The sequence below is a fragment of the Adiantum capillus-veneris genome, chromosome 11, assembly GCF_014529385.1.
Source record: "Adiantum capillus-veneris isolate H3 chromosome 11, ASM1452938v2, whole genome shotgun sequence".
In the NCBI taxonomy this organism is placed as follows: domain Eukaryota; kingdom Viridiplantae; phylum Streptophyta; class Polypodiopsida; order Polypodiales; family Pteridaceae; genus Adiantum; species Adiantum capillus-veneris.
In genome coordinates, this window is record NC_140941.1 from 30,875,237 (window position 1) to 30,887,208 (window position 11,972).

Genomic DNA, 11,972 nt, shown 5'->3' on the forward strand with positions numbered 1-11,972 from the left:
ATGTCCCCTTTACACGTGTAACAATACTACAATGGGGCCGAGTGAACTGTGGTGTCAGATCTATGATCAATCATAAACCCTTTTCCTAGGGGATGTGCTCGACCAGTTACAAGATCCACTCGAATGACAGACTCTTGGAACTGCAAGTAGACATGGTTTTTAGACCAGTCATGCACCTTTTTTGCTTCCCTCATGAAAGGACGTCCTAATATCATCTCAGATGCCATAGTGTGCTTGGAGGAATCCATAACAATGAAAGCAGTTCTTATTTTATGTCCAAAGACCTTGATCTTGAGATCTTCTAGCATCCCAATAGGTTTAACAATAGACCCATTGGCCATCTTTACTACTATGGTTGTGGTCGCAAGGCGAGGTCTTCCCATAGTTTCCCAGCAATTTTTAGTCACAATGCTAACCCCAGCGCCACCATCAAGGATTCCCTTCACAGTTAATCCCTTAGTAGTGATTGGTATAGTCGCATTAGATTCATCACCCTCAAAGCATTGTCACAACTTGTTAACAGGTATTTCTATAACAAGGTTCTCATCTAGGTTGGGTTGTGGATCTATGTATTCCTCCTTTATTGGCATCTCCCCAGCTCCATTCATCTGTGAAAATTGTGGTAGCCCAAACTTCAATTCTCCATTGAGGAAGGCTCGAAGAGCTGAGACTAGCTCGGGGTCTTTATATAGTTTGGACATGATGGTGGTTCTAACTTCTGAAGACATGAAATCCATCAATTTGGCAATGTTTAACGACACCTTTTGGCCTTGAGTCCCTTGACCTGGGGAAGATGGAATCTCCATTTCTTCGATAGGATCAGATAGTCCCTCTGTAAACATTCTTTCCATCAAGAAGTGAGTACGCCCACTTTCCCATGACTTTAAGTCACTTTCTTCTTGGATGACACTAGGTATGTTCAAGGGTCTATGTACTTGGTGAGGTTGTTGTTGCGTAGGGAACACGGTGTCTGTAATCTGGATCTTCCTAGGTGCTCGTTCTAGATCCCTTTGGGTATCTTCTACCAAACTCCTTAATTGCTTGACTCGCTCAATCTCCTCTGTAGGGTTTGGGTAAGTTCCTATCTTCTTTTTGGATCCTGGCCATTGTGGCTCATGAAGATCTTCCTTGTTGGTTTCTATGTTAGTGGTCGTTTTGGTCTCCATGGTTTCACCTGAATCAGAATCTTCTTCAACATCGTTCATACATATGGGGTCATCACCAGTCCCTATGTTGGTCTTTGAACTAGGGTCCGACTTCGCTGCTTTTTGCAATCTCTTTCTTCGTGTTTTCTTCTTTTTCTAAGATTGGGCAATTGATGCCGTGTCTCTTTCCTCAAGAATATAATTTTGTTTTTGGAGCATCGATCGTGTGAGTACGTTTACTGGTACCACGGGTGTACTTGGTGATGGCTCCTCGGTAACTTCAATCAAGTTTAATGGCGTGATATTCGATGCATTTGGATTATTTGGACATTGGGCAATCAAATGATCTATGCCACATCGATTACACATGAGTATCGGCATTGTAGACGTGCTCGCTTGATTGGTTTGCATCAGTGTGGCGTTCTTTTGTAGCCTAATAGGACACTCAGCTACACGATGTGGACCTCCACACTCATAGCATTGAAGAGGTGGTCTCTTAGCGGTGTAATTGATATTTTGGCCTCTTGCCGCAAGAGCAGCTACTTGATATACAGGTTTGACTTGTTCCCAATAGTCCTCCATGTAGTATTGTGGACTTTCTTCAAGCACGTCCATCCCATAGGCAATATTAGGGTCTATATCTTCCTCACAGCCTTCCAAACAAGCAATAGATGACTCACAACCCACTTGATTCACTGAAGTGATTCTCGGATGTGGTTGTTGCGGTCCTAGCACTGGAGGTGGTAAGGGTGTTGTTTGAACAACATCCGGGGCCCTAGGGACCATGTGTTGTGGCGTTTGTTCAAGAGGTGGGGCCGACATCAATGCAGGCACTCCAGGTGTGTCTGTACATGCTAAGGTTTGTCTATTGGCCATTGCACGCTTAAATACTATGCAATCCTTAGGTTGATGACCCCTCCCACAGGCACTTGCAGTTCCCATTGAATTTTACTCTAAAAGTAGGGCATTCAGTGGTACTATGCGGTCTATATCATACTGAGCACCATTGTTGCTCCCTTCTTAGATACATATGATTGTTTTGCGGAGCATGATTGTCTCTAAGACTCTTTTGAATGGCCTTGGTGGGATCTGCTAAAGTCGTCTCAAATATCTTGGGCTCCTTAGCAATAGGCTTTAGGGTCACTGGCTGATGCCCCGATGCTTGCGAGCTAATAGATTTGGTCTCAACATACATTCTTTCTCCTTGAATCATTAAATTATCCTCCAATTGGATCGCATTGGTGGTGATTGCTTCCTAAGTGGTGATACCTTTAATGACTAGGCCATTGTAGCTATCCTCATGTCGTAATCTCCTAATGAATCTATCAAACAATTGATTATTATCGAAGTGCGCATTTGAATTACAACGAGAATTCAAATGCTTTAAGTGACTAGTAAAGTCTCTCACCAACTCTCCTTTCTCTCATTGGGATTTCTGGAGTTGAGAGGCTACACCCCAAAGCACTCCCTCTCGTATGTATTCTTTCAAGAACAGTCTCCTAAGAGTAGGGTAAATCTCTTTTTCTTCCGCCCTTAGGGTTCTATACCAATCCCCTGCCTTCCCACTTAAGGTTAGGCTTAAAGCATTACTCTTATGCAGGTCATTGTGTTCTCCTAGAGAATCGCATATTTGTTTAAACACTTCGATATGCTTTCTCACATCCCCGTCTCCACTAAATTTTTGTGTGAGCTTGGCTATTTGTACTGCCTTACTTCTAGGTTCTCTATGAGGCATGTTACGCATATTCTCAACAATAGATCGACCGATAGCTTGAGCAAACGTTGCCAAGTCACCTAAGTGAGCATGCACCGGTGGTGAAGGCGCTCCAAATACTACATGTGGAGTAGGTATTGGCATTGGGCTTGGCGCATAGGAAGCCCTTGGGTTCCACGTTTGGTACGGTGTTGTACCATGTGGCGGTCCAAAGTTTATATGTGTGGCCCTAGGCATAGCAGACGTCGGATGTGACATGCTAATGCTAGCCGGTATGGTCCCATGGAAATAAGAACTTGGGTGTTGTGGTTGTGGAGCATAGGTAGTTTAAATAATGGGAGGAGTAGGAACTACATGAGTACGAGGACCCATGGGTGTATACGATTGGTACACACTTGTAGGTACTATTGCAGGAATTAAGCTACCATGTAGAGGTGCTTTACTAACAAATGAGGTCCATGGCATGTTTCTTGGCATGCCCATCATTGGGGTAGGCATGGTAGCCGTGGTGTCATCCAGGGAAAGATGAGCTAGACTTAGAAAAGTAAAGCTGTCACTTGTGGGCTCAGATTGCAATGAGATCCCTGGCGAAACAACATATGGAGGATCCATCGGACTTACCGAGGGAGTCTCCTTCTGCGATAGGTTGGTTGTTTAGCCTTCCTTGTATCCAAGAATCTCATGAGACCGATTTAAGGCATGTGGATCCCTCTAGCTCAATAACCCTATGGATGAACTCACAAACTCTTTGTTGTTGATCCTCCATATTAGTAGCACCCGTTGTGGATTGTAGGACATCTAACCAACCCACGTGATAGGTGTGACATGTGTATAGGTCGGTTAGAGTTTTCGTTTGTAGTTCGTACTCCCAGTTCTCATCTAGGAACGCTCCATCTAGGCTTGAGGTGCTAGGGGTGTCCTTTGAACTAGATGCAATGTGGCTCTCTATGGGTTGACCCATAGTGGTCGCTAATTCAGGAGCACTCGATTGCTCTCCTAGCAAAGATATTGACATAGGGGCTTTTGCTTTTAACTCTCTTCGTTGCTCCGACTTGCATAAGCTCTCAATTTCCTTTTCCCAAGCCGCGATGATATACCACTCAACTTCTTCTACTTCGGCAAGGCTTCTACCATCAGGTAATATAAGCTCGGAGGGGAATAGCTCTGAAGAGTCAGGGGGTGATTGAATGAAGTATCCATGTGCACAGTCTTTAAGAGCATAGGGTCTACGTTGGTCATGAATGGCGAATTTACTTCCCCACCCCCCTCATTTACATTGTTAGCTTCATATTCGGAGAGAGTGGCTCTATTAAAGGTTTCCTTCAAGTGGCTAAGCACGGTCGGCCCAGACCGTGGGCCCATGGCATGCATGTCTTGGCTTGAGCTATCAAGATTAGGCATTGGGTAACCCTCCATGACGTCGTAGTCAGAGGAAGAGTCACTAGACGCTATATGCGGGTCCTGAGTGGTACTACCTTGGGTTCCCGCTGAGGGCCTGGAACCTAAGGTAGAGGAATAATGAGAACTCGCGTAATTCGAAATGCTCGCTAGTTGCTCGGCCTCTAGCACACGACCAGAGCGCAGATGCATGTGCCTTTGGCACCCTACAAGCGTCGGCGAATACCCTCGAAGGTTAACCGCTTGATTTTTTGGCACCCTGCTTTCACTCGTTTTTGATGTTTCTTAATATTTTTTGATGATCGGTTTTTTTATTAAAGCGTGTGATAGCTCAAAACAAGCATATCGCTCAGGGGGTCGTGGTGTGCTTTACAGCACAACGTTCGGTTACCCGAAGCTCCGTTGGTTCTCAAAAAGGTTGATTTTTACCTACGCGTGGGGCTAAAATACGTAATTTTAAAGGGGGATTGAGGCCTGAGCCTAAGCGTGGGTTTGGGCTTGGGAAATATTCCAGAGCCCGGTCCTACCTTTTTTTTTTGGATAAGGTCGCCGCGACCGCGCTGCGCGCGCGAGCACACAAACCCCTAACTTACCTACTTACAACTAATACAACTACTGTTACACACTAACACACTACTACAATAACTCATTAGCTAACAAATCTACTTACTGTACTTTATACATAACCAACATTATGGATCTACTACCTTAATATTAACCCTTATCTCACAGAGAAAACACAGTACGTTTCACACCTTATTAACAAAGCAATACACTGCAGCAAAACAAACTCCTTCTCAACACACACACCTTCCTTCTCTACCTTTCCTACATTTGAAATTGCACCACAACGCAGCACAGAGTGCCTCTTGAGCTTAGTGCAGGGCATTTCCCCGACAACGGCGCCAAAAATGTGCGCGTATGTAGCACGTGTCAATGCAAGGGACTTGCCATACACTGTGTGCGAGCCATAAATGGCTGCAAGCACACAACCAAACTAATCTAGCAAGCTCAAGAGAGCAAGGGTGTGTCACTCACCGCCCTACGCTTGCCTTCGTGGAGGATTCCTCGCTGCGAAGAAGAAGGAGCTACTATCGTGCCGCGCTCAATCGCCTCGCCGTCGCCGTGCCGTCGTCGTAGTGCTTGATCACACACACTCCCTCTCTCTCTCTCTCTCTCTCTCTCTCACGCATAGAAGAAGAAGATGGAGATGGAGCAAGAGCACTCTTTAATTGCACAAATGAGAGAATAAGTGATTTTTAGGTTTAGGTGACCTTTATATGAGCCCGCCCCATTCACACTTGGGCGCCCATACTTAGTCAACTAATCCTTGAATGTTCCTGTTAGAGTGAGCCTCTCATCGATGATCACTCTTACCCTTTTCCTATTGGACCGACAAGCCCGGTACCCGACTCTACCAAATAAATAATATGGTATCTGTCGTAGGTGATAGGGTGTCCGTGAGCCGTGAGGGTTAACAATCTCGTCGAAGCTCTCATGGTGAGCATACATGCGGGAAGCTACCCCTACTTACAAGTGATGTAAGTCTGCACAAGGTCAAATGCCAATCCACGGGCATGATCCCTTACACACAAGAAGAGGCACTTGTTGACCTGCACCAGTAGGGTCATGGGTAGGCTTGTCGGGTGCGTCATGGTCCAAAAGACTTTTGTCACTACTCAATATGCAAGGAAGGTTGCCATCGCTTGCCGGCTTCTTACTCTTCTTTGTATGCGCACTGGCGCACTGCCGCCATGGAAGCTTATCACCACTTCTCATTTAACTTAGGGGTTGGGAGCCCATGGTGTTCAAAAGACCACCATGGGGCCAATCCCACCAAAGAAAAAAAAAAAGGCAATGGACTCTCACAATCAGTATGCTGCAACACGAGAGGGTTGCGAGGCGAGCCAGAGAAAGGGAGAGGAAGGCAGGATCTTGAACATTTTTGGGCTACAATTGGACAACCACCATGGATTTTCATATGCCATGGAGAACTTAGTTGGAGGGGAATGATTTATTGTGAAGAGTACAAGTAAAGGAGTCCTTGCAAAGGGGTACCAAGACTTACTTGCTTGAGGATGTCTGAGGATTCAAAGTATCGCAAGCTGTTTGAGGATTCAAAGCATCACAACTTTGATAAACAGGTGCTGCAAGAAATAAAACAAGAAATCAAAGTTCACAATTATGTTGATCTCATGAAGCTTCACCTCTCAAGGTTGCACAAATTTGGCAACTTCAACAAAGAAAGTAATTGAAACTATACAAGTGCAGATTGCACCTAGGGTCTTTGGCAAGAGATCTTAGTAAAGCAATCTTGGTAACAATTCTGGACAAGGGCATGTTCCTCTTGGATGAAATTTCCTTGCACAGAAAGCACTGCTTGTTTACACAAACGTTTGCAAAGGGACTACAATGTAGAAAATCAAGATGTTTTTCTTGGTTTCATTGAACCTCCTACGGAACTATGTATTTGTCAAATGAAAAACTAGATTCGTGAGGTGCCACTGTGGAAAACATTAGTGTTCTTAAGAAGATATCACCACTTTTGCTTTGGAGGACAAAAACGCTTCTCCAAGGGGGGAGTAATGTTAGGCCAATGGCCAAGACACACACACAATATGGGGGTCTATATATAGCCAGGACCAGGGGCCAATACGTAGTATGGTTGGGTGGTTATGAGCATGTGGTTGTCCCCAGTCTCTTATATCGATTGCATAAAAAATATTTTTTCCTCATACATTTTGATTGATAGCTTGGCATTTCAATCGTCATTGGTGGCAAACACGTCTTGGATGCAACCGTATACACACATGCAACTTAGCGCACTAAGTTATGACTCGTGTGGCTTACTTCAACTGTATATACATGTAGAATTGAAAGTGTAAGGGTACCTCTAGTGACATTAAAGATAGATCAAAGACATGTAAAGGCACCTCTAGCAAGCTACTACTATTACTCTCACCATTGCTACTATGATTACCACTACCACCCCTATCGACAACACAATTGTTGTTTGTGTTGCTCTTATGCCACTATTACTATTTTACATACAATGATTTATAGGGAGACAAAGGGCACAACCACATAGCTCAATCTTAAGGTAATTATCTGGCAAAGAGTCAAAGGTCCAAGGGATTGATGCTAAATCGAAAGGGACCGTTGTCTACTCTTTAAGAGGGTGAAGATCAAAAGGTGTGAATAGGCTCTTGAGTGGACGGAGAGGGTAACGTGGAGGCCAAGAAAAAGGAAAGGAAAGGGCAAGCTGACTGGTCGAACCCGAGGAGGGGCCACGTCGGACGGGATGGACGGTAGAGATGGCGTGGGGATGAAGGGAGATGCCCAAAGCAGCGGGCCGCCGACTGTGTGGGGGCAACGCCAAGCACCCCCCCAAAAAACAAAAAATCAACGACCTTGCGTCTTCCTCTTCTCTTTTCTCTACTTCTGTCTATGTGCAGGTTGGAAGAGGGCGCCATATCCTTCTTGCCACGCCAAACCGCCATGGCCTCTTCGTACTTAAGTGCTTGGCCTTCGTCTGTAGCACTTTCAGCTTCGATGGCAATTTCACTATTTCTCGTGTATCTGTCTCTCGTTTACCTCCAGGTCTCTCTCTCTCTCTCTCTCTCACACACACACACACACACACACACACACACACACACGATTTTCTTGCAATTTTGATGTAAAGGATATTGAGATGTTTTGATCTGCAGCTATCAACCGTTCCTAGGCAATTCACTTCACCCCCTCTCTATCCAGTGCGTCTTCCGAGCAAGCCTGTTGGAATCTAAGCAGGTATGTGCTGGTTGCCCATCTTGCAGCTATTGTTTCTCACACAGAATATCAGGGATCTTGCTGGGAGGGTGGTTCATGTCTGAGACTAAGCTTTGATTTTTGTGGCTTTTTAGTAATTCAATTCTTTTGAACAGGTCCTGCCATTAGCATCTACTGTAGACCACTATGGATACTGAAAGAATATTGGAGCCATGCACTAAGTTTAAAAGAAAGTTGGCAGATGGATTTTTAGAATTCCTACATGATGATTTGACATCCTGCAAGTATCTCAAAGCTGCAGCAGGAGACGAATCACAACCAGTCGAAAATTCAAGACAAGACTCAGCCCGTGAAGGGAATAGTCATAGGATTTTAGTGCAGCAAGATGCTTTGAACTTCCATAGAAGTGGAGTCCCTTCACGTTTCTTGTACTATGACAAGGGGCATTGGAGAGATTTCTCCCAGGATGTGATCCCTTCGATAGTGGAGAGTTTTGTAGCACGGAAAAGCTCCACCAGGTTTTCTGTCCAAACCAAGGTGTATGTTTTGAACTTTGTATATATGATACAGTTGAATCTGCGGACTGGCTTTGCACGATCTATTGCCTGGATCGATAGAAGTGGGGGATGGTTTACTCCATCAAAGTGCATTGAGCAGAGCTGCACGGGCCTTCTTTTAAAATTGATTGATGGGAAGGACAGCCTAGCTATGGAAGCCACGCGAGATGATGCTAAGCTGAGGAATTTCGATTGTGGCCTCTTCAAAGTTCGGATAGAGACATCTACACATGGTTTGACAACCAACTGTGATGATTTTACCAGGCTGGGTGACAAGCTTATCAAACTGGCTGAGAATGAGCAAGACTTTTCTTTTGCAAGAGACAAGTTCTTGTCTGGGTTCTCCTTGTTTGCAAAGGATGCCACAATCACAGGGATTTATAGAAACTCCCACACTAGCATATCTGGGCAGGCCAGGTTGGAGGCCTTCAATATACAAGAGCGGATTATTACTGCGTCAAGCGGTGATGCTAACATTCGGCATGCTTGGCATGGCACCTCGAAAGAGGGAGTTTTGGGCATTATAAGACATGGATTTGGACAACCGAGAGTGCCCAAAAATGGGGACACATTTGGTGTCGGAGTATATCTTGCACCAGAGGACTCCTCGCATGTCAGGTGACAGCTTACCGCCTTGCTTTTGATCATTAAGTGTGTATGAAACTCTATAGATTAAGTTTACAGCTGTGGGTTAGGGCATGAGGCAATGTGTTCTGTTAATTATGACCCTGTTCAGGTGACCTTCCAGTGCTTTGCTTTTGGCGAGTTAATAATGTGTCCGATGTGTTTATGGGAGGCTCTCCGCTTTCTGCACTGCTCTTTTTGATATTGGGCTTGGGGTTCCTGTTTTATTTTGTTAATTTTGGTTGTCAGTGTCATGATACTGTTTCCTCCAGAGGACACATGATCAAAGAAGGAATGACAGGAAGTTGGTGCATGTGGGTGTCTTTCCAGCGCTATGTATTCTGATGTTGATGAGAACGGGGAGCAGCACATAGTATTGTGCAAGGTGATCATGGGGAGGATGGAGCAAGTTTTGCCAGGCTCCCAACAGTTTCACCCCAGCAGCGAGGATTTTGACACAGGTGTTGACGATCTTACAAGGCCCAAGCGTTACATTGTGTGGAGTACTCACATGAACACACACATCCTACCTTTATTCGTCATTAGCTTCAAGCTATCAACTATTGCTCGAGGTGAGAAGTACTCAAATATTTGGTGGTCTTAAGCCTCTTTGAAAGTAATTTTTAAATAGTTGGGAGGCTGGTTTGATTTTGTAGCGCTTATAATTGCTGCTCAAAGAGGAAAGCAGGCATTCAAAGAGAGTGCATCGTTTGCAATGTACCCCAAGAGGGATCATCCCTCTGTCAGCATGTCAAGTTTATCTCATTGTGACCGCAGGGGTCAATACAGGGAGCTCTTCGAGCGAGTAGAGGTTAGCTGATGCAAGCATGTTGTGTGAAGTTTTACGAAGCTTGTTCTGCATTGTTACCTTTGAACATTGAGATCTTTCCTATGCAGCACCATCTTCCTGAAATGCAGGCTGATTCATGTACTAGCACTGTATGCGATTTGAAGGCAGCCGCACCTTCTCCATCAAGGGTGGAGGAAAGTGCTTCCTCTTCTCCAAAGCTCAATGAGAACACTTTCACAAATGCGTGTAGCCACCGCAATGTACCTCGTTCTCCATGGATTTCAATTCCAGAACTTTTTCCATTGTTGGAATCCAAACTCGAACCCCAAGCACTGAAAGTGTTGCAGAAGCTTCACTTGAAATTCCAGGTCAGTTGTGCATTCTGAATTTGTTTATCTGTATTGGTGTTGGGTTCTTGGATTTTGGGTAATTTCTTCATCGGCGCATGTAGTGGTCCTCAAAATTCTTTTGTGTAGGTTGGTAGACTGCCTCGCAATTTATTTGTGAAAATGCTCAGACGCATGCTTGGTGATGATTTTTTACGGGAGTGTATAAAGAATAGGTCAGTTCAGACAGTCTCAACTTGCGATACACACTCTTTTTGTGGATAGGGTTGCCCAGTGGTTTGTAATTTGTAAATCTTTTCTTGCCCTGGCACCCAGAAAAGTTTACAGGCATTATGATCGTCTACAAGTTAAATATTACTCCACACGATGTAGCAATTGATTATTTTGCAATTAATGAAATCTCCGGCCCTCTCCTCCCCCCCCCCCCCCCCCCCCCTCTCTCTCTCTCTCTCTCTCTCTCTCTCTCTCTCTCTCTCTCTCATGTTGAGCTTAGCTTTTTTTAAAAGTCTACTTCGATCAAAGTTTTGCATGGGTTGAGCTGTGAGATATTTCTCCAGCGATCTTACATTGATGACTGACTTGCCTAATTTTCGAGGTGTAGGTACTTGTATACATTTTGACAGAAACTTGCTTGCCTGATAGCAGATTTGTTACTTATTTCGACTGTGCCTCATAGTTAATTGTCACTATGGTAATGAATATTGTATCATCAAAAGCCTCTGAGCCTCCGGTTAGGCTAGGAGACTGTTATTGGTTTGTTTTGCAAAAGCAAGGAACCTCCAGGTAAGGGCTTATGAGATTGTGAAAAGCATAGTTTCACCATTCCTTGCACAATTTTGAGCTGGATTAATGTCAAAAAGAGACGTTAGTAATTTTGCAGTACAGATTTCTATGCAAAGCAGAGCTGTATTCTGTTTTGTAGTGCGCTTCACGTTTTGCTGAAAGTCTGTTGTTTCTTCTGGGGCCTGTTTTGGTAATGGCACCTTAATTTGCAAGTCAAAATGGGTGATTCTAGAGATGCAGCAAAAAATTGTGCCTCAATCCTTTTGTGTGCAGAAGAGAAGGGTAGGCTGGCTTGACCCTGTAATCGCCCGAGACTTTGATTAAATGAACAGATTGTATTGCCGTTTACTGGGGGAATGGTGGCGGGCTAGGGTTGGGGGAAACACACCTCTCTCTCTCTCTCTCTCTCTCTCTCTCTCTCTCTCTCTCTCTCTCTCTCGGGTACAAAAGCCAGCAGATGACCATGTGCATGATGATGAGGGCAGCACATTGATTATTTCCCCCTTTCTGAAAAAATGGAAGAATCAGCAGGCATTCTCTCTCTCTCTCTCTCTCTCTCTCTCACACACACACACACACACACACACACACACACACACACACACACACACACACACACGTCCTCGTCATTGTCACACAAGGGTATGGCACAACAGGTATCTAGGACCCAAATTTGCAGGCATGGAGCTGCTTTGATCTTAGCCGTCCTCAGATCGTCTGGTGAACTGGGGGTGGGTGAAATAAGGGTAAATTAGGTTGCACTAGGGCCGGCCGGTTAACCATGGCATTATCGTTTGTTGTGCCAACATGGGCAACAATGCGCACTAGCATGACGGTATTGCT

The 11,972-nt window shown here is 44.8% G+C and overlaps 1 protein-coding gene across 2 annotated transcripts; it reads left to right on the forward strand.

Moving 5' to 3' along the window:
• Positions 1–7,801: 7,801 nt before the first annotated feature.
• LOC147447062 (inactive poly [ADP-ribose] polymerase RCD1-like) lies at positions 7,802–10,755 on the forward strand. Of its 2 annotated transcripts, none has more exons than XM_086522951.1 (7): positions 7,802–7,857; positions 7,968–8,049; positions 8,184–9,203; positions 9,540–9,781; positions 9,866–10,020; positions 10,107–10,367; positions 10,476–10,755. In XM_086522951.1, the coding sequence occupies exons 3-7, from the start codon at positions 8,215–8,217 to the stop codon at positions 10,608–10,610; spliced, it is 1,782 nt and encodes a 593-aa protein (XP_086379077.1). In that variant the 5' UTR covers positions 7,802–7,857; positions 7,968–8,049; positions 8,184–8,214; the 3' UTR covers positions 10,611–10,755. The 2 variants fall into 2 exon arrangements, with proteins under 2 accessions (XP_086379077.1, XP_086379078.1); XM_086522952.1 differs by having other exon boundaries at positions 10,128–10,367.
• Positions 10,756–11,972: the final 1,217 nt, after the last annotated feature.